Here is a 19,326-nt window from a genome sequence, read left to right as displayed (position 1 = left end):
ATAAAATCTAATTGAGATATTTATTTGTTGTTTTTAAGGTTCAATAGAAGTAATGTTTGAATGGCTGTGAGGTATTTTATTTTTAATCAGTTGCAGCTGCACTCAGCTACTAATTTCTGTCTGCAATTATTTCACAGAAGTCAATGGTGTGTCTAGTTTGTTCTCTGAAGATCAAGATCTCTTGTAAATTTGTATGTATGTGAAATGAACTTCAGCCAGTTGTGTCTAAAAAACTGCTCTAATTGTTTGAAATATTGGTGTGAAATAGGGCGCGTATTGACTTCCTTTTTCAATTTTATTGTGGGTGGTTATCGATAAATGGCTTTCCAATTACGTTTATTAGTTTTTAGTTAGTTAAACCTCAATGTACATGTCAACATAAAATGTACAACAAAAGGATACAAATTTAAAAATTGAGGAACAACTGTTAGAATAAATTAACTGATGTATTGTTTTGCGCAAGGTACACTTTCTCAAAAATAAATCACTACAAACAACAGCATGGTGTAGATGTTAGGCAGAAATGTGCAAGCAGCACACACAAAAACACAATTACTAAGATAACTACATCCATTGATCCCTAACAAGTTTTCACTAGTGACTCTAAACAGAATATAGACTGTTTAACAATAGACAATATGTTTTGCAGGGAAATTCATTAAAATAGTCTCTAGCTACAGATATGGACCCTAACAATTGGGGAAAGGTATAAAGAAAGGGACGGGGTTTATGTTATATACTTTAAAACAAAGTACACAATTTGAAAGCTATTAAACATTTCAAAATATCCAGATTCCACATTCACAATCTCACAAAATAAAGTTGTTCTTTTTAGGATCTATGAAATTTAAAAATAAAACAAGAAAATGAATGGAAATGTATGGATTCTTTTTATAAAACCTACAATAGGTATGTGTTTGCTTTAGAGTTGAAATTTGCTCTCCGTAATCTTCTTCCTTGTTCACATAAGAATGAAAAGTTTATCACGATAAATCATGAATGTTAGGTACACAGGAAGTCTATTGTCAATAAAATGCACTTCTGGCTTGCATATTAAATGTAAAGGTATACAAAGACTTAAGACAGACATTTCTTATCAATTGTTGTCAGCTGTTCATCTGAAAACAAAACAAAACAAAAAAAACAACAAAAAAAACTCCTTATTTGTTTGTTGTTTAGAACAAACAAACGAAACAACACTTCATAAAAAGCAGGGAAAGAGGGACACTCTCACTAAATAGAACGAACAGCATCTCAAAGGTCAATATATGACTCACTTCAGTCAAAATTGCTGTTAGTGCTCAAAAGAACTTGGTTAACAGAATGAAACCAGTTTCCAATAAACTACAGTTTCTATCACCAAGTCACACTTTAACTACACACTGATTTAGGAATGGCACTTTCACATGAAAGAGGTACTTCATGGCAAACAATGACATAACAGTTGTTGTTTTTTCCTTTTCTAAACCTACAAATTACCTAATAGGATTAATTTTATACATAATATTATTGTAGTAAAAGTCGTGAGACATAAACTTCCATAACTTATAATTACTGACTAAATTGGCATAAATATTGACAAGATAATAAAGTGTTTACATCACATTCTAGTTAACACTCATACTAGCTACACTTCAGATCTGTTTGCCAATCACATGAAAAAATATAGCATGACACTCCACTGCACACAGGACACGGTTCTTAACATCATCACAATTATAAGACCCCTGATCTTTTAAATGCAAGCTAGTTGATGAAGCAAAACCATCACAGGGAAATGCACACATGCACAAATATTGTCTTCAAACTGTGGTCAAAGTTGTAAGTTAAAACAGATTTACTACACCTACTGCATTTGAAACGAATTTCAATTCAGATTGAGATATGACGTAAAAGAGGCACCACATTAAAACTGATTGAGACAAAAATAGGAGCAGGAGAAACCTATACATGGAAAATTAGAAACATTTGCAAAATGTTTTCCTTAAAAGTTTGTTACTCATACTTTTCTCAAGTAACAGAAGAAGTAATGAACTCTATCAAGATCAGCCAATACACAGGAATGTAACAAAATGAATGCTGACAATATTGCAAAATTGTTAAGTAAAAGCCATGAGAAACAATAAAAAAGAAACTTCAAATAAATCACAGAGCACATAATTTTAAAAAAAGAGAGAAAAAAAGATAAACAAAGAAAGTAAAATACTGATTAAAAAATCAAAAATCTTGGATCCTTAAAGGATTGAATTAAGCAACAGGTCCAAGATTGAATAAAGACATTTATCATGTGTTTCGCACAAGAGTGGAAACAACACCATTTCATTCGTATCAATCATCAGTTCTTAGAAGGTACTCCAGTGAAAACGACAATGTCTAATGCCACAAGATACAACTGTAGCAGGTCGACAGGACAAATCTCTTCCAGAGCCATGCAAGAAAACATACGTATTACATATATGTACACATCACAATGAGTGAACACTTAACAGGAACTTCTGCAAGAGCATTGTAATAAAATCCACACACAGGGAGGGGATATAAAATATAATAAAAATGGTAACAAAGACTTTAACGTAAAAGAATAAACCACAGTTTTCAACATCAAAAGCAAGCTTCTTTAAAATGAAGAATAAATATGCTGCCTTGCACATGCATTTGTAATGCACATTTTAAAGTCTGCCTGGGAAACAGACCAGGAGTAATTAGCAGATTAATTATAAGCATAAATAGTAAAACTTTTTTTCAGTACCTGTTTTATACATCATTATTCATGTAAAAGCTAAAATAGTTTGGAATTCATCTATGTACAGGGACTAGCTTTTCAATCAACAAAACTTCATTTTCCATATGAATGGTCACAATATTTACAAACAATGACAATAATACTTCAGATCACTTCAAATAAAATAGCTTTAAATAAATGCATAGGAAAATGCCAGTTATACTTTCACAACATGTGTGTCAGCAGAAATCAGACTGAGAGAATTTATCAGTAAAGAATGCACATGGCCCAGACCAAAGTGTCCAATGCATTACTATTACGAACTAGTGAAATTACAACATCATAAAGTATCATGAAAAACTGATCAATAATTTCATTTGATTATGTCAAGCTCAGGACACGTATGCTGGCAACTTTTAAGAGAGCTTTCATCAGACTGAGACAAGAATTATGAAAACTATTCCAGGTAAGTGACTTTTTTTCTTTCCAACAAGAAACAGCCACATTATTTAAAAAGTAATGCAAGAAATGATACTCCAAAAATGTTGGTAAGACTGGCATACAGTACAAAAGGTTTTACTCAACCAGACCATGGAAAACACCAAATCAGAGCATCAAATTCTAACTTAACAAAATGAAAAACAACATGTATTTTTGTCAAGAAAAACAGTCTGGCATAATAGTGTTTTTGACACATACGCAGACAAAAAGGAAACAAAGCAGGCTGGAAGAGAGTAAAGAAATCTTTACCTAACGATCAACAAAATCGCTAGAACATATTATGGCTTCTTTGTGTTCCAGCATTAACAACATTTGCACATACTTTGGTTCGCACTGGATAAAAGGCCTTACTTTTTCACCTACTTTATGACACAGTATACTGCTATACATATATAACAATACAACAAGCAATCATTCAACACACCAAAAGAGGAATTTGTGTCTACAGGTGCAGATCAAAATGAAATCTAGCTTTTATTGCTTAGAACCTATCACACAGCTAAAGTCTATCATATTACTCTTGCACTAACTTCACAGAAACAAGCAACTGACTGAACCTAAATCTCAATATGACTGACTTATGGTAACTTATGCTCACACTCATGTAGTGATAACTAAGAATTTCCGGTTGAGTTCCGGTTAGATCCTCGCAAAGTAGCATAGCATCCCTGGCAAACCCGCACTGGCTTCAGGATTCGCAAGCGAGAAATTTCACTTTCAAACCTACTGCACCTGCAACAGAACAGATAATGAGAGAATGGTCAGCAAAGTTCAAACATAGGAGAAAATATACTTTTGATTTAGTATGTAAAACTTACTTAGAACAGAAAACTTGGCCACAATTTCGACAGTGATGCCTGCGTTCATATAAATTAAAACGAACATTGCAGCCCACACAGTTCTCCGCACCCTCATCTCTCAGCCAGTGATCTGCCATTCCACGTCCTGGCTGCTCGGCCATGGACCAAGTAAACACTCGTCCACGCGCATCTCCAACATATACCGTTCGATGATCCCTAAACAACAGATAAATTTTAATTTAGTGACTGAAATTTTTCCCTCTACAGAAAGGTACCAAAACCTGTTCCTTTTTATTACTTTGATACAGCTAGTGCTGTGATTGAAGCTGGTTCTGTGTTATCTTTACGGTCATATGCCGTATGCATTGTTAGCTTGCTTCGAAATACCAATTGCCTTTGCCATTTAAAACCTGCAGTAAAAGCAAAATTGTGTACAAGATATGAAAAAAATATTGGAGCTCAAGAAACAAAACAAGACTATGGCCTCTCACATACCATCTCTCAAAACATTCATGGGTCTTCGCAAGGCATTTCCATCCAAAGACTTATCTTCTTCATCAGTGCCTCCGTCACCACTAACCATAACGAAGGAGTCTGTGAGACTTGTATCACTTTTGCTCGCCCTCATCCGTTGAGCCGCTGCTCCCAAAGCGGATTCGGGATCGAGGCAGTCAATACTCTTTTCCAATGGTAAGGGTGCGTCTGAATGCAGCCAGCTCCCTTCACTCTTGCGGTACTGGGCGTTGGCACGAGCAGCAGATGAACGCCGACGAACTCGCACGGGTGGAATTTCAGTTCCAGAGGTGTTAAGGATTTCGGAAATTGAACTTACCCTGACTAGGGGTGTGGTGCTGGTAGGAGGAGTGGGGGCCAAAGCTGAAGCTTCCACATCTTCAGCACCATCACTGCAGTGTTCCTTCTCCTCATCCTTGTTCTCTGCTTCCTTTTTAGCAAGTCGCTTGTTCTGTTTGTCTTCGGAATCGGACAGACTACTTTCAGATCCACTCTTAGCCAAAATGCCGGCCGAGCTCAATCTTTTAACAATTTCAGTGACTGGCTCATTGCAAGGAGAATCCCCTTTACCCACTGGAACTTCTTGAGATTCATTCTCATTTTTCTCTTGACTTATATCAGAATCAATTGACACAAGTTTATCATCTTTTGGAACCTGTACGTAATCCATAGACCACATTCGGACCACACCATCAGTTGACCCTGTCATAATTACATTCTTTGAGTCCCACTCATGCATTTGGGAGAATGCAACGCACAGAATTTGCTGCATTCGATCTGGTCGACCAACCGCTGTATCCACACTCGCGAGTTCAATGCCATTGATGGTCCATATATGTAACCATGTTCCTGCACATGTAGCAATGTCTCCCTGGGTTCAAAAGCAGTTATGTTACAGAAAACGCAGTTGGTCATTCAAAATAGTTTGATATAAAAATATAGTAATGAAAAATAATAGTGGAAGTACTTACAGTAATGTCATTTACTGCCACAGCGGCAATTGGAGCACTGTGTCCTTTCAATTGTCTTACAAATATGAGACGAGATAGGTCCCACACAATAGCTGAACAGTCTCGAGACCCTGATACAACCACATTGTAGGCTGGGCTGGCAGCTAGGCATGTCACTGCTGCAGTGTGGCCATATAGACATTGCTTTACTCTTAGTTGGCGTCGATTGTACTCCCACACGGCTACCACCTACAGAATAAAATAAGATCACTCTCAATGTTTGACGTCACATTACCTTCTGTAAAATATACTAATTAGAGAAAAGAAGGAAAGTGGTACATACTGAGCAGGTTCCAGCTGTCACAACTAGTTTTGCTGAGGGACAAACGCAAGCAACAACTTCTCCACTACTTTCTCCGGTGGCTTCACAGACAAGGATAGTCCTGTCACTATCATAGTGTCCAATCCTCAATGAATGGTCTGCAAACCCCCATGCCAAGTACTTATTGTATGAGGGTGGGACTAGTACTTTGTTTTGCTCAACAGCAAGTAGCATCTTATCAACACACAGGATCTGACCAACAGGCCCCTTTAATTCTGTTAATACAGTAAAACTTTCTATTAGATATGTAACTTAAAGATAAAATATTGCCATTGGTTAAATGATGCAAATAAATTGTAAAACTGAAAAAAATCATTCTGACCTTTGATAGCTTGTAATGATGGGACAAGACTGTCCAATTGGTCAAAGAAAAGCTTCTGACTGCAGGGAAGAGGAGCTTCTCTCAAACTCAAACTTAACCCAGGTGTTGTAGGACCCCCATTAAGTTTTTTGGCAGGATGAAGTCTTTTAAAAAGCTGCTTTGGTATCTGACCAAAATTATTAATAAACCCAATGGTAGCATTTTTCTTTAAAGGATCATCAATGCTGAAAAGACACAGTTATTATGATCATCAAATTTTGACCTCTGCAAATATATAAAACAAAAGGAAGGAAACCTACTTGTAAATATCAACATTGCCCTCGTAAAACAAATGATGGAAAACATTAGTTGCCTCAACTGCTGCTTGGCCTTGTTGTTTATAGCCAAATATTAAATCTATCCAATGATGCAATTTAGAGGAAACTGCATCACACTCCAGAGCAGCTCTATGAACACGAATAAACTCTTGGGGATCATCTTTAGCCCAAGGAGGAAGAACAACATCACCAAGTTGAACACCATTTTGTTTGCAGCCTACAAAAACATATTTAATTCCGATTTAATTAAACTGTAGCAAAGGCATTATGGAAGAAAATAGTAGGTTCAAATTTGATAATGTGGAAAGTAATTTACCTAAATCAAAGTTATTAGAATTTGTGAGGAATTCAGGAAGATAGAAAAATTCTGGAATAAGTTCTTTGACATCTGCCATGTTGTGTCGAGAAGCTGAGAGCCAAGCTTCTCTCACACTGTTGAACATTCGATCAGCTAAATCAAAATGACCACCCTGAAAATTGACGAAAACAATTGATGCAACTTAAATCAGCTTTACTGAAATGAAGGAGAGATATTGATTTAAAGTTCTGAAACACACCTGCAATCGCAAGAAGTGCTGTGTGAAAGGCTCCATTCGAACCAAATAGGAGCATACAATCATGGCTGAAGAGTAATGAGTACCATAATGATAAGGGGGAGTCTCTCCATGGGGATCATCCCATTCCTTAAATCTGAAACCAATCAGAAATATTAGTAATTTCTAGATTAATCTTCGTGACAATTCTTTATAACAACACCCAAAAAGTAACCTTTTCTTAAACTGATGGAGTCGGTCTGGGCTCTGTGCACCCATGGGTTTAGTAAAATCTCTAAATGTTGCAGGATCATTGAAATCCACCTCAGGTGAATCATAATCTGCTAATATCCACGGAAAAATAGGATACTGCATCAAGTCATTGTAAGATCGCCCTGCTAAGGTATTAAGATGCATAAGGTATTGGAAATTGGAGATTTCCCCACGCTGAAAATAAAACACATGTTAGTTAACAAGTAAAAGAAACATCAATACTTCCCACAATACTAACAGTTTATACGCTAATTATTTGATATTTTACTTACAACCCATCGCTGGGTTACAGATGTTTCTCCAATAAGATTTGATAAAAGTCCTGCAGCCTGTTCCACATTGGCTGTGCGTTTTTGCCCAGCTACAGATTGCTGGGCACTGTCTGCAATACCAGTTGCATTAGCATGAAATCTGTAAGAAAGGAAGCAAGTTATAATGGTGGCAGCTGATATAATGTCTTTTGATATCTAGCAGCCAAATATTTAACCTGTGATAAACTTTGTTGCGAATTTTTCGTTGGAATGCTAGGAGTTGATTTCGACCATCACTTGAAAATACTTCAAGAGCCATAGGCTGCAAAAGGTACCTCCTTTTGTGTACCTCTCTTCAAAAAAAACAAAGGAATTACAAAGCGAATGACAAAAATATCAAAGGATCTTGCAACAAAGATCTGGATTTACTCCTACCTTATGTCTTCATAATGAAATTTATATGAGTGCCTCATGGAATGGGCTCGTGTTGGACTACCAGGCCCAGGACTAGGTAATATAGGCTCTTGGAGGTGAGGAGGCAAGGAGTCAATATCTCTTACTTCACGTGATCGGAGAACTGTGAGACCATCAACAATGTACACATGCTCTTTGCCAAAGAGCAATAAACCCTCCATTGTGTCAAGCCCCTGTATTCTAGCACAGCGGAACATATAGCTTATCTGTAATAATGCAGAGAATAAGATATGTGATGTGAGTTCCAGCAAATTTAAAGTGATCACTTTAAAGGAAAATAACTAAAAAATAACCTTTTCTTGTGGCTCTAAAAGTCGTATTAAAGTTTGGTTGTCTGATGTGGAGTCTTGGTCCTCCCCAGAATCCCGTACATCCTCCCGCTCATCCGCATCTGCACTTTCGGGGCCATCATCAGCTGCATCATCTGGTTCTGATACAGATCTGTTCACTGAGTGTCGAACAATACTCTGGAATCCTGTTAAAATTAAATAAAATAGAGTAGAAGTAAAATTAATTATGTAATCCATTACTTGGGAGTCAATATTTAATTGATTGCCATTCACTAACATATACATACCTTTAATGGCAGATGCATCATCCATGTTAGAATTACTGTCATCAGTTTCTTCAACTTCTCTTTCCCGATCTTTGTTGTTGTGAGCTTCAATCATATTATCTCTCTCATGGTCAATCAATCCTCGAGGACGATATTTATGATAGAAGTCTTTACTGTCCCAACTAGTCGCTACTTTGTACTTCAATGATTTCTTTAAACCACAAAAAAGAATATGAGAAATGTGAGAATGTGACATTTAAAACATGTACTTATATGCAAACCATAGCATTCATGCAACTTACATTGTCTCCACTATCTAATTCAGGTCGGTATGGATACTGAACATAAAACATTTCATTGCGCATCATTTTCTTACGCATGCGGCTTGGACCTTCTGTCATGTCTAACATCCATTTGTCTAGCCTAAACGTAAATTTGGAGAGTAAGGGAGTATTTTTTATTTCTTTTATTTATAACTCTTAGCTATTATTCACAGCTTTTTGCAAATTTCAAATAAGAGTTCCATGTAAGAAATCTAAAAGAACAAACCTGCTTCCAACTGATGGTCCCCAAAGACCTCGTTCTCTGGTAAGTTCAGTTTCAGTTTCCAACCATTCTTCATACACAATACGTTGCATGTGTATCATATGCTGAGAAATATCTCGACGTCTCAGATCAACAAGAGCTTTTACCAAACCAATATGCTGTTCTGCACAAGATTGAATTTCTGTACCGGATAGCATGCACTTGGTCTTTGCTGGTTCTTCTTTCTTCGATTTTGTACGGCTTGCAAGGCGAGTTAGGCCACCAGTGACTTTCTGAATTTTCTATAAATGATAATGATCAACAAAATTGTCAAGTTTGGAGGGAATAATAAACGCTATTAGAAAACACAACTCTGTAACTTACAGATTGAATTTGATTGTGAAGTTCCCAGGGAACTTTGCAGGTAGCTTTACGTTCCATGTCAACATAATTCAACCACACCTTATGTGCTGACTCTAACACCTGATCTCGCACCAAGCTCAATTCAGGAGCTTTATTGTTGGGCGAGTTTAAAGTAATTTTAAACACCTAGAAGAGTAAACTTTTGAGAAATTCATTCGAGAAATGGTGAACTAAGATCTAGTTTAGAATAGCATACTGACCTCTTCAATAGCTGGTTTTTTACACACGTAAAGTTCCTCCCATACTCGAGTAGCAGCCACCACCATTAAATTGTGTCCTTGACGAGTGTTCAATTTATCATCAGAGTCATCAACCTGAGGGTTCACATGCCACGTTGTTTTGATATTAGTATCAAGCCTGCAAAAGAAAATAGGTACAGAAAGTATACACAGGTAACACATTGTAACATGAGAAATAGTTTAAAAATCTTACATTATTTTCATGTCTGATGTTAGTTGCAGGAGGCAATAAATTAGACATCCAATGAAATCAAGCTCATGATTACCAGCACCAAACACCAACAATCTAGAACATGAAAAAAGAGTAATAATACAAGACTCTTAATTTCTAAGATCCTAAAATTAAGTTTAAAATTCTACATGCCTGTGTGTGGTAAGTTTATGAAGTGCTTCTAAAACTGACATTTGTTGAGTAAGAGTTTCCGTGGCTCTCGACAGCAGAAATAGGATAGTTCTGTTTAAACAATGATACAGTCCCTCTAATGATGTACCCCCTGGACGCCGTTTTGCTTGAGATATGAGTTTAACAACAAAGTCAAACACGTCATGTGGATCTTTAGATAAGTTTCCTAAGAGCAAATAAGAGGGTTAGAAAAAGATATGAGAACGAAACATATTAAATGGTGAAATATAAGAAAAAACTGTTAACATAATACATAGATGGCTAGATACATTGAGATCAGATATACTTGCCTTGCCACAATTTATCTACAACGCGGGCTGCCAAATAACAAACATTTGGAGCAACATTATTCGAAGCTCCACCAAAAACTATTGGCAAAGCTGCTTGATCACCAACTAATACGTCAGCTGCTAAGAGGTGCTCCATAAGCAAACTTAGAACCTCTGTCTGATATCTTGTGTGTTGAGCACTTGAAGCACTTTCAGGTGAAGCCTGATAGAAAAATAAGGAAGTATTAAAATGAGACAACACCCTGCATTACATGTGAAGTACTGTTATAAGTGAAAAACAAGAGAGAAATGAAAACATACGTTGAGAACAAGGTCAATTACTGGGGGACCTTTGCCAGAAACAGGAAGAGACAAGGAGTCCACAACAATTACTCGTAAAAAATCCATAACGAATTTCCTTGCAGGGTGAGATGTCAAGAGATTCTCTTTGGTTGGAGAGTGTGTAACAGTTGTGGAATCCTCCGTAGGGAACACCTAACAAAAATAAACTTAATGCACTTTCCTCAAATATTTCACACATAAACTGTTTGAAAAAAAGAAATGCTAAGTTACCTCATCAACAGGAGAACTAGCACAGCTACTGATTTCACTTCCTGGTCCACGTGGAAATAATGTTCCTGCTAAGGCAGTCAAGACATCACCACTCATGAAGACTGGCTTGAAATCGAGCATATTTTGATAAAGGAAGAATAGAAATTGTATAATTGTTACTGGGTAGTCACAGAGCCATTGTGGTAAACTCTCAGGGCTAGAAAAAAAAATATACATAAGCAACCTTGAAAGAATAACCACTCTATTTCTCAAAGAGCCCTCCAAAGACTTTTACCTCTTTCCTTCCTGATTCAGCATGGCACGGACCATAGTGAGAAGGGTAGTAACAGCCTCAGGACATAGACTAACTTTACCAGCTAGAGTATTTACAGATTGTCCAGCTGGCATACCAAACAAAAAGTTCCACACATTGTCAAGATCCAGCTGTAGGAGAATTCAAACAAAAAACAACAGTTCTTAGTTAGTCAGAGACATTTTTCCATACCATGTAGTCTGGAGTTATGGGTTCATGATAAAATATGTACCTTAGAATCTGCAGGCAAGAGCTTTACAGGCTGGCCCATCATAAGCGCCATGATCAGAAAATAAACTTCAGGAACCTCAAGATGATAAGGCAGCTGCCATGATAATCTTTGAAAGCCTGGCACATGCACTGCATCAAGACGAATTTCCTGTGATTTTTGAGTCCCAGGAGAAGTGCCCAATTGGTAGCCAAGCAAACCTCCCATCTTATCTTGCAAGTGTTGTGTGTCTTGAAGCCACCCACCAGATCCAGATCCATCACGAAACTTCTGAAGCAGGATAGGGTTTGAGCAAAGAGCTACAAGAATACGCAAACCCCAAACAACAGTACCCGCATGAAGGTTGGGTTGCGTCCACAAGAGAGCCCAATCTAAACCCAGGACTCGGACAACTTCATTGCAGAATGGTTGATTTATGGTGCCTCTTGCAGTGAATAACAAGGAGTGAAGCATTTGAAGACAGCGATTTCTTAAAAAAACACAGCTGACAGGGTCCCGCAATATATTTTCTGTGCCAGTAACTGGTGCTTGATCCCACGATAATGGTGTGACCTCTTGCAAAACAAGATTCTTCTCATCAATCGCAGGACTTGACAATGTTGCCGTAACTAATTGACCAAAGTGTAAGAGATCAACAGGGCGAGGATTCCCAGCGAGCAAGACTCCCAACAATGTTAAAAGCATCGCTCGAGTTGGAGGTGGCCCTGCCATAACCGATGGCAGCACATGCAGAAGTCGGGGAACCAGCATCAGTTCGCGTAGAAGACGAAGATTAGTTTTCTTCTCACTTGACTCTGATACAAGCTCCAGCAAATGTTCAAACAATGATTTAACAAGTTCTCCAGGTGCTTGATGCCAGACCTGTATTCAGATTGAAATATTCTGGTTTAGATTCATATTGCATAAAAGATTCAAACTAGGACACTGTAACATGAAACAGAAAAGCTTACCTCAATATCACATAACAAATCTTGGAATGCTTGAGGGTTGGGTACGCATGAACTTTCCCTACCAGAATCCACAGATCCAACCAAACTGAAGGTGAGGTGCAAGATATGGGAATTTAGAAGTGGTGTTTTTCGTCGTAATAGCATAGCTAAAGTTTGATATCCTCTTCTTCTATCCATTTCAAGCTGTGCACATCGATTGCTTCGCACAACACAGACTAAGGCTTTCACTCCTGCATATAAGCTCTCAACGTCTTGGGCCATAGCAATGAGCCCAAGCAGAACAGCACAACCACCAACACTATCAACAACTTTAGCCACAGGTCTTGGAGAAAATACTCTGACGCCCAGATAGCCAATCACAACACCCCCAAGTGATCTGGCTGATCCACCCAAGTGTCCAGCAGAGTTATGAAGAATACGAATGGGAGTAGCATTTTCATGGGAAGACATACCAAGCTGCCTGGCAACTGATCTGTTGTCTGCCCGGTTGTAAACTTTGCGTATTTTTGCTAATGTTAGTTGCGACACTGCCTTTGCATTCAAACCAAAAATTACCTTATCCTCAGTTACTAAAGCAGGGCATGGCTCCTGTCCGGATTGAATAGGTGGGGCTTGCAAACTACCCATGTATTGAGGTCCCAACTGATGGACTAGGGCAACAGTTTGAGGGCTCAGGACTTCCTCCAACAGGTGGCAGGGCCCTTGCTTCCAGGTCAGACGAGAATACCGGCGCCAACTTGGAGGAGTTCCAATGTAGCCATAGACTGATGAAGCTACAGTCAAGTTGGCAGCTCCTCCACCAGGATTCTGGGATATATAGTGAAGTTTCTGTGTATGAATGTGCTGACCATCGACATATACAGAGCAGGCAGAGTTTTTCAATACAGCTCTATTTAGCACCAAAGCTAAATGATGCCACTGGCCTTCCTGTAACAGGTCTGGACACCAAACTCTGGCTGAACAGTCACCCAGTCCTTCTGGCTCCCAGTCACCATTGTCTAATAGTAAAGCAATCAAAAAGACAATCTTAGGCACACAACTCAGACAAACATTGATAGATAAAATATAACTAAAAGTATTTTTCTTACTGTGGGGCATGTGTGTTTCATGAGTGCTAACAATAATAGCTTTGTCACGAGCAGACAGTAGCACAGTTAGGCAAATGAGATGACTTTCTGGAAGGTTTCTCACTAATGTCAACAGTCGTACTGGATGTGGATCAGTCCGCGGATCACTAAATTTGTCAACACAAAGCCATGTTGAGTAGGTTAGTCCTGTCTGGGGAGGAAAAACACGATCTCCTACAAGAATAAACAATTAAGTAATTAATAAAAAATGAACAATAGGAAATATATACAATACACATTTAAAAATGAATTCGAATTCAGTAGAAAGTACCTGATCCAATTCCTCCAGTAATATTGTTGTCCATGGCAGCATTGAGGGTAGCACCTACAATAGCCGAACCCCCTGACGGACCTTGTGGAGCAATGCTCGGCAGGTAGAGACCTCCAAAACCCTCAGCAGACATATCGAACTCAACAAAAGCTGGTGGTAAGCTGGTCTGATGAGCTCTGAAATCACGCGGTGTTGTCATCGAGACTATGGTCTTGACCCGCGTGAGAGGCACTGCCCCTCCAGCTCGACCGTGATGGTAAAAATCCAATGGTAAGCAGCATAGTGGATCACCAAGACGCAAAAAATCTCTGCAATGTTTTCCTGAGTTCATAAAAAGTTCAAGGTATAGAAAATTCTACTTCACTGGCCAAGCATATTACCTTAAATCTTTGGGTTCTAAGCCCTGAGCAGCTAGTCTTTCCAGCATATACTGTAAGGGTTGATGAAGAGGATGGGTCTCATCTTCTAAAGCAACTGAACCAAATTCAAGAAGCTGCCCTGGTAAACCTGCCTCACACATCACCTGTTGATTTCTTTCAGATCTGACTAATGATTTCAATATTTCAGCTGCAAAAAGCTGAAGGGTCAGGGCAACCTGAAAAATAAAAAGTTAATTTCTGTAAGGATTGCCCTCTGTTTATTCTTCCTAAACTCACTTAACGAAAGATCAAAAAAGTACCTGGGAATGTTCATTGTGGTGAATAGAGGGAAGAAGCCTCCATATTGCCAGGACAACACCAGGATGAACAACAACAGGATCAGGTGGAGGAGGAGTAAGATTCAAAGAATTCACTCTCCGAGTTCCTGACGGAGATTCTAGAGATCTTTGAGGCTGCAAAGATGGCACAATTATTTTATGCTATCTGTTAACTTTGCCTGATAAATTTTCAAGAATATTTTTGAAAAGTCACCTCAATACTATTTCTGTTTCGATGTGAAGGGGACTTGAATGATATAATAGCTGTAGCATTAGGTTTGTCATAGACATCAAGAGCCACATCATACAGCAGCCTTAACACGATACAGGCATATGATAGGCTCATTGGTATTTGTTCTGGAAAGCTGTAGAAATTCCAGAATCAATACTGAGACACATTATAAACTACATACAAAGTGCAAGAAACAGCTTTGAGAGTAATTTGAATTTATACACAATGTCCCGGGATACTTATTGTTTTATTACCTTGGCTCCAAAACATTGCTGATGAACAGATTATAAAAGGTATTCTCTTCCTTGGCAAAGAGAGTTTCATCACAATCTTGTAAAGATTTTTGAGACGTGAAGCATCCAAGGAGCCGTAGGGAGTCACAAAGACTTGATGTGCAAATCTAAAAAATAACAAAAAAAACAAGCATTGCATTCAGAACACAAAATGAGTTATTTACAGAGATAGAGATAAATAGAAAATAAAGTACTACCTCTTGATAAAAAAATTTTGCATTGGCAGGCTCAAATCGCATGGCGACTGTTAGAGTATTAAAAACAGTGTGCAGAACTGTCAACACCTGCTCCATATCCTCAGGATTACAGAAATCTTCTCCAAGTCGTCCTTCAAGTGAAACTAATACACTTGTCACATACACAAAGCCACCTACTTTACGAAAAGCAGTGCGCGTTCTATGACTATCTCTTAAACATAACAGCAGAGACTGGAAAAGATTTTAAGAGTGAGTATGGTTGTTCTCATCTTAATTTAAAGCTATGTTTGGACTTCACTTCACTTTATACATATGACAAATATGCATTCAACATTTCGAAAAAAGCAATAAAGATAAATAGGAAAGAAACTTGGTAAAATTACCTTTAAAATGTGTGTCTTCAGTTCGAGTAACGATGAAGGAGCTGAATGCATCATTCCCAATAATGTTCCCATGTCATCCTCCCCTCCTGCACCCATCATAAGCTCACGAACAATGCCCAGGGCTTGCTTACGACAGTCTATATATGGAACTAGATTGTGAGCACATTGAGCTCCACCACACTCTCGAAATACATTTGCATTACTGACATTACCAGCCAATAAAGTAGTGAGTGCTTCAATAACCAGCATGCCTAATTCAACTTCCTCCTCTGGAAGAGTATAATCTGAAAAGATAATTTTACAATTAATGCTGGGTGAGAGTAAACACGCTGATGATATAGGTAGAGGATAATAGTCTTTACCTTTATTCTGCTCAATTTCCAGCTCTTTATCTTTAAGAAGTTTTGCATACCTAGTCAAACACGTCACAAAGACCTCAAGGATACCCACTTCTCGATAAACATCTTTAAAAACAGCATTATGTCTGAAAAGTACATACATTTGAGAAATATCTCAAGATAAAGTTAAAAGTGAAGTCTTATGATTAATCTGTCATTCTTACCTCAAGATATTTAACAAAGTACGCATACATGTAATGCTGCATGGGAGAGATGCTTGGCCTTTGAGTAGTATAGATAGAGAAATTAGTTCCTTACAAGGAACAAAATTCAGTTGAAAGACAATAAATTCAAGGAGTTGAAAAAATTTGTCCTGCAATGAAAATTAGCGATGAACCAAACAATATAAATGCATTGTTAAAATGATTAAAAATGAAAACAGTTCATCAAGATATTGCCAAGAGGTTCATTTTTAATTCCAGAGTGTATACTTGTATTTCTTTTGGTTTCAAGTGGATCTTCTCCGCAAACTGGGATAACGTATTCTGGTCCTCAAGGATGAAATAGTTAGCATTATCGGCATGATAGACACCAGATATAGCATCAAGAATAGAGGAGCAGAGTCCTGTGCAGTTAGACTTCAAAAACGCTGTTTGTAGAACTTGGAATGCTGCAATATTTCTGACACTAGCTCCTGCACAAATACAGACAAAAATAATCAAATTAGTTGTCTAGCATTTCATATCTGATGTCTAACAAGAATGCAATTGACATTCACCCTGTCCAGAGGGTTGTGGTAAAATGAATCCTCCCATCTGAAACAGCGAGCCTTGACTAGCAGGGCTGGGTTTCAATTCTTTAAAGCCACAAGTTGATAGAGACGCAAGCATTAAGACAAGATTACGAGTTGCTTCCTGAGACTCAGATCCCTTTTCCTGTTCAAGTCTGTAAATGATGAAAAAAACACATAAATTAGGGTTCGCAAAAAAAAAAAATTAAGGAATAGAATCTATTTTTATGAGTGTTGTGATTTATACTTTAACAGGAAGTCTGATAGAAATGCATATCCTTGACAAGTTCGGAAATCATCCAGAAGGGTCTGTGAGACTTCACTAGAATCTTTCAGGAAACAAAATACAGCAACAAACATTTCTACTATTTCTAAAGGTGAGAGTTCTTTGGCACGTTGCATGTTTTCAAGGCATAAAGCTACACAACCTTTATCTGCAATAGAAAGATTCGAGCATCATAAATTAATATAATATGTTCCGTTTATTGAAATAATATCAATACAACAAAAAACAAACAGAATAAACCACCCAAAACAAAGCTGGAATTAAATGTCTTACTGTGTATATAATTGACAACAGGCTTTGTGAGTCCATGTCGTGATATAGTCATGAGGACCTCAGCAGCACTTTTCCTCCACATAACATTTTGAGAGGGACATGACGATGTGATGGCAGAAAATAAAAGGCTCAGGTCATCCTTACGAGCCAACTCTTCAGCTGGACATGCATGACTGCAAAGACGAACCAGCATCTGGAAATGGAGAGCATTTAATAGAAAAGAGAAATAACAGATAGGAAGTTGTGTATAAATCTTTAAAAAAGAGTGTAAGTAAGCTCACCTGCACAAAAATTTTTTGAAGTAAAATACGGCGTTCTCTAGGTGTAAATTCATTCCCTGGTTCTGCTAAATCCCCATCTTTCATTTCGGGAAGATCAAAGAACAAGTATAAACATTTTACCAGAGTCGATGGTACAGAGAGAGATGTCATTACCTGTAATAAAGTGCTGGATAATTAAAACTATTTTTTAAAATTATTATTAAAAATCATTCCTAAAGGAAAGAGTCAATTACATACTTGAACAAGCTTTAGGTCTCCTGCAGCCAAGAGATTAAGGGCAGACAATAACATCCACCCATTGCTAGATTCCTCAGAGGATCCTATCTCCAGAAAGCTAACAATTGAACAAGAAGCCATTTCTGTTGATTGATTAGATGCTCTTCGGCGTATTTCAGCAACCATTAAAGCAGAAACTTGGTGACAAAATGCAAGAATATCACGAAATTTATCTACCATATCCGATGTAGGACAATCCCCAAATACCTATAAGGAAGGAAGGGGGGCAAAGCTTAAATATGATATGATTCTCCAATAAAAGTGAGACAGTAAGTGACTTCATACTACCTTGCAAAACAATGGAAGCATGTTGTAGAGCTTATTGTGACGTTCTTGTTCACTTAAAGGATGTTGTGGATGTGAATACTCTGAAAAGAGCTTTTTTAAATGCATTAAACCTAATGCTGTATGCTGGGGATTACTACTGGCCTCATCTTGAGCGCTAGAGGAAGCAAAGCTTCCCCCACCACTTGATCCCCGAAGTTTGCGCATAATATTCATTTCTGTAAAACAAAAATAAGAAAAATAGAAGTTTTGGCCATGCATGGACTTGCAGAGAGACAATGTTTAAATATATCAACAAGAACCTCATAAAACTTTGTCTAATTCAACAGATACATAAATAACATTGACATTGTGCTATGCTGACTAATTAGTCATTACATTATAATGTTGGGTCAATGGAATCCAATATTTTGGGATACTTCCCAGTAATGGATGGGAATTGGCTAATATTAGCTTACAAATTAAGAACATGTATAGAGGATAGTAATAATTGTCATATTTCTGTAAGATCTCATTTGAACCAAATTTTAATTAAGACTTAAAACAAAGAGGTAAAACTAGTCAGCAAGCGTTTACAGAGGCTGCTGTTAAGTGTATTGGTATTAAGACAGAAGGTACACAAATCGGCATGGAAAATCTCGTCTGCTTTCAAAACAAAAACATCCATGTCCAAAGCGATGACATGAAACTAATGAGAGCCTTGTTCAGACACAAGGCCAGTGGCGAGAGTTTTTATTCGATTGATAAAACTGACAACATTAAATTGTAAGAGTAGCACTTGATTTAGAGATTAGGTGCTACTATGAACTTGAAAAAATAAAGCGTAAATATGAGAGGTTACATGGATCCACGTACTTGCGCGTAACTCAACAACTCCCTTTTCAACCCTTAATTCTTCAATATTTACTCCAACCTGGAGGCTGGGCCGCTGTCATCATGAGCATTGTACCGTTGCCAGAACAGCACACACTACACGCGTTTTATTGACAGGTAAATTCGCTCATTTTGAATGTGTTGAAAAGTCAATATAGATTTTTGACTGCTTCGAATTTTGCTTTCCTGCCCCCGCCCCACCCCCTTGTGGACTGGAGATAGACAGT

The 19,326-nt window shown here is 37.8% G+C and overlaps 1 protein-coding gene across 1 annotated transcript; it reads right to left on the bottom strand.

Annotated features, from left to right (window-relative positions):
* Window positions 1–319: 319 nt before the first annotated feature.
* Window positions 320–19,321, bottom strand: LOC113211118 (WD repeat and FYVE domain-containing protein 3). The gene is made up of 46 exons (XM_026429395.2): window positions 19,082–19,321; window positions 18,230–18,444; window positions 17,903–18,148; window positions 17,666–17,818; window positions 17,385–17,577; window positions 17,073–17,259; window positions 16,814–16,980; window positions 16,527–16,729; window positions 16,260–16,408; window positions 16,060–16,181; window positions 15,698–15,981; window positions 15,315–15,545; window positions 15,079–15,224; window positions 14,807–14,957; window positions 14,575–14,727; window positions 14,276–14,490; window positions 13,896–14,203; window positions 13,586–13,798; window positions 12,498–13,495; window positions 11,551–12,408; window positions 11,301–11,449; window positions 11,027–11,222; window positions 10,775–10,948; window positions 10,475–10,676; window positions 10,146–10,350; window positions 9,975–10,067; window positions 9,743–9,899; window positions 9,504–9,668; window positions 9,144–9,421; window positions 8,897–9,017; window positions 8,616–8,805; window positions 8,332–8,513; window positions 8,000–8,244; window positions 7,801–7,917; window positions 7,586–7,724; window positions 7,276–7,487; window positions 7,065–7,197; window positions 6,824–6,977; window positions 6,490–6,724; window positions 6,191–6,414; window positions 5,830–6,083; window positions 5,508–5,735; window positions 4,519–5,407; window positions 4,322–4,433; window positions 4,042–4,239; window positions 320–3,955 (listed from the first exon to the last, which is right to left on the bottom strand). The coding sequence occupies exons 2-46, from the start codon at window positions 18,440–18,442 to the stop codon at window positions 3,838–3,840; spliced, it is 10,560 nt and encodes a 3,519-aa protein (XP_026285180.1). The 5' UTR covers window positions 18,443–18,444; window positions 19,082–19,321; the 3' UTR covers window positions 320–3,837.
* Between the last annotated feature and the right edge of the window lie 5 nt (window positions 19,322–19,326).

This window comes from Frankliniella occidentalis, unplaced genomic scaffold (genome assembly GCF_000697945.3).
Source record: "Frankliniella occidentalis isolate FOCC.00 unplaced genomic scaffold, Focc_3.1 Scaffold31, whole genome shotgun sequence".
NCBI classification, from domain to species: Eukaryota; Metazoa; Arthropoda; class Insecta; order Thysanoptera; family Thripidae; genus Frankliniella; species Frankliniella occidentalis.
The sequence above is the reverse complement of the archived record's forward strand: the minus strand, read 5'-3'. Positions and strand labels throughout refer to the sequence as shown.

Excerpts from the sequence above, each read along its gene's own strand:
- LOC113211118 (XM_026429395.2), bottom strand. The coding sequence starts at position 18,442 with ATGAATATTATGCGCAAACTTCGGGGATCAAGTGGTGGGGGAAGCTTT. Across the intron at positions 11,450-11,550 it reads TCTTGCCTGCAGATTCTAAG|CTGGATCTTGACAATGTGTG; the intron begins GTACATATTTTA and ends ATTCTCCTACAG. Across the intron at positions 5,736-5,829 it reads TGACAGCTGGAACCTGCTCA|GTGGTAGCCGTGTGGGAGTA; the intron begins GTATGTACCACT and ends TTTATTCTGTAG.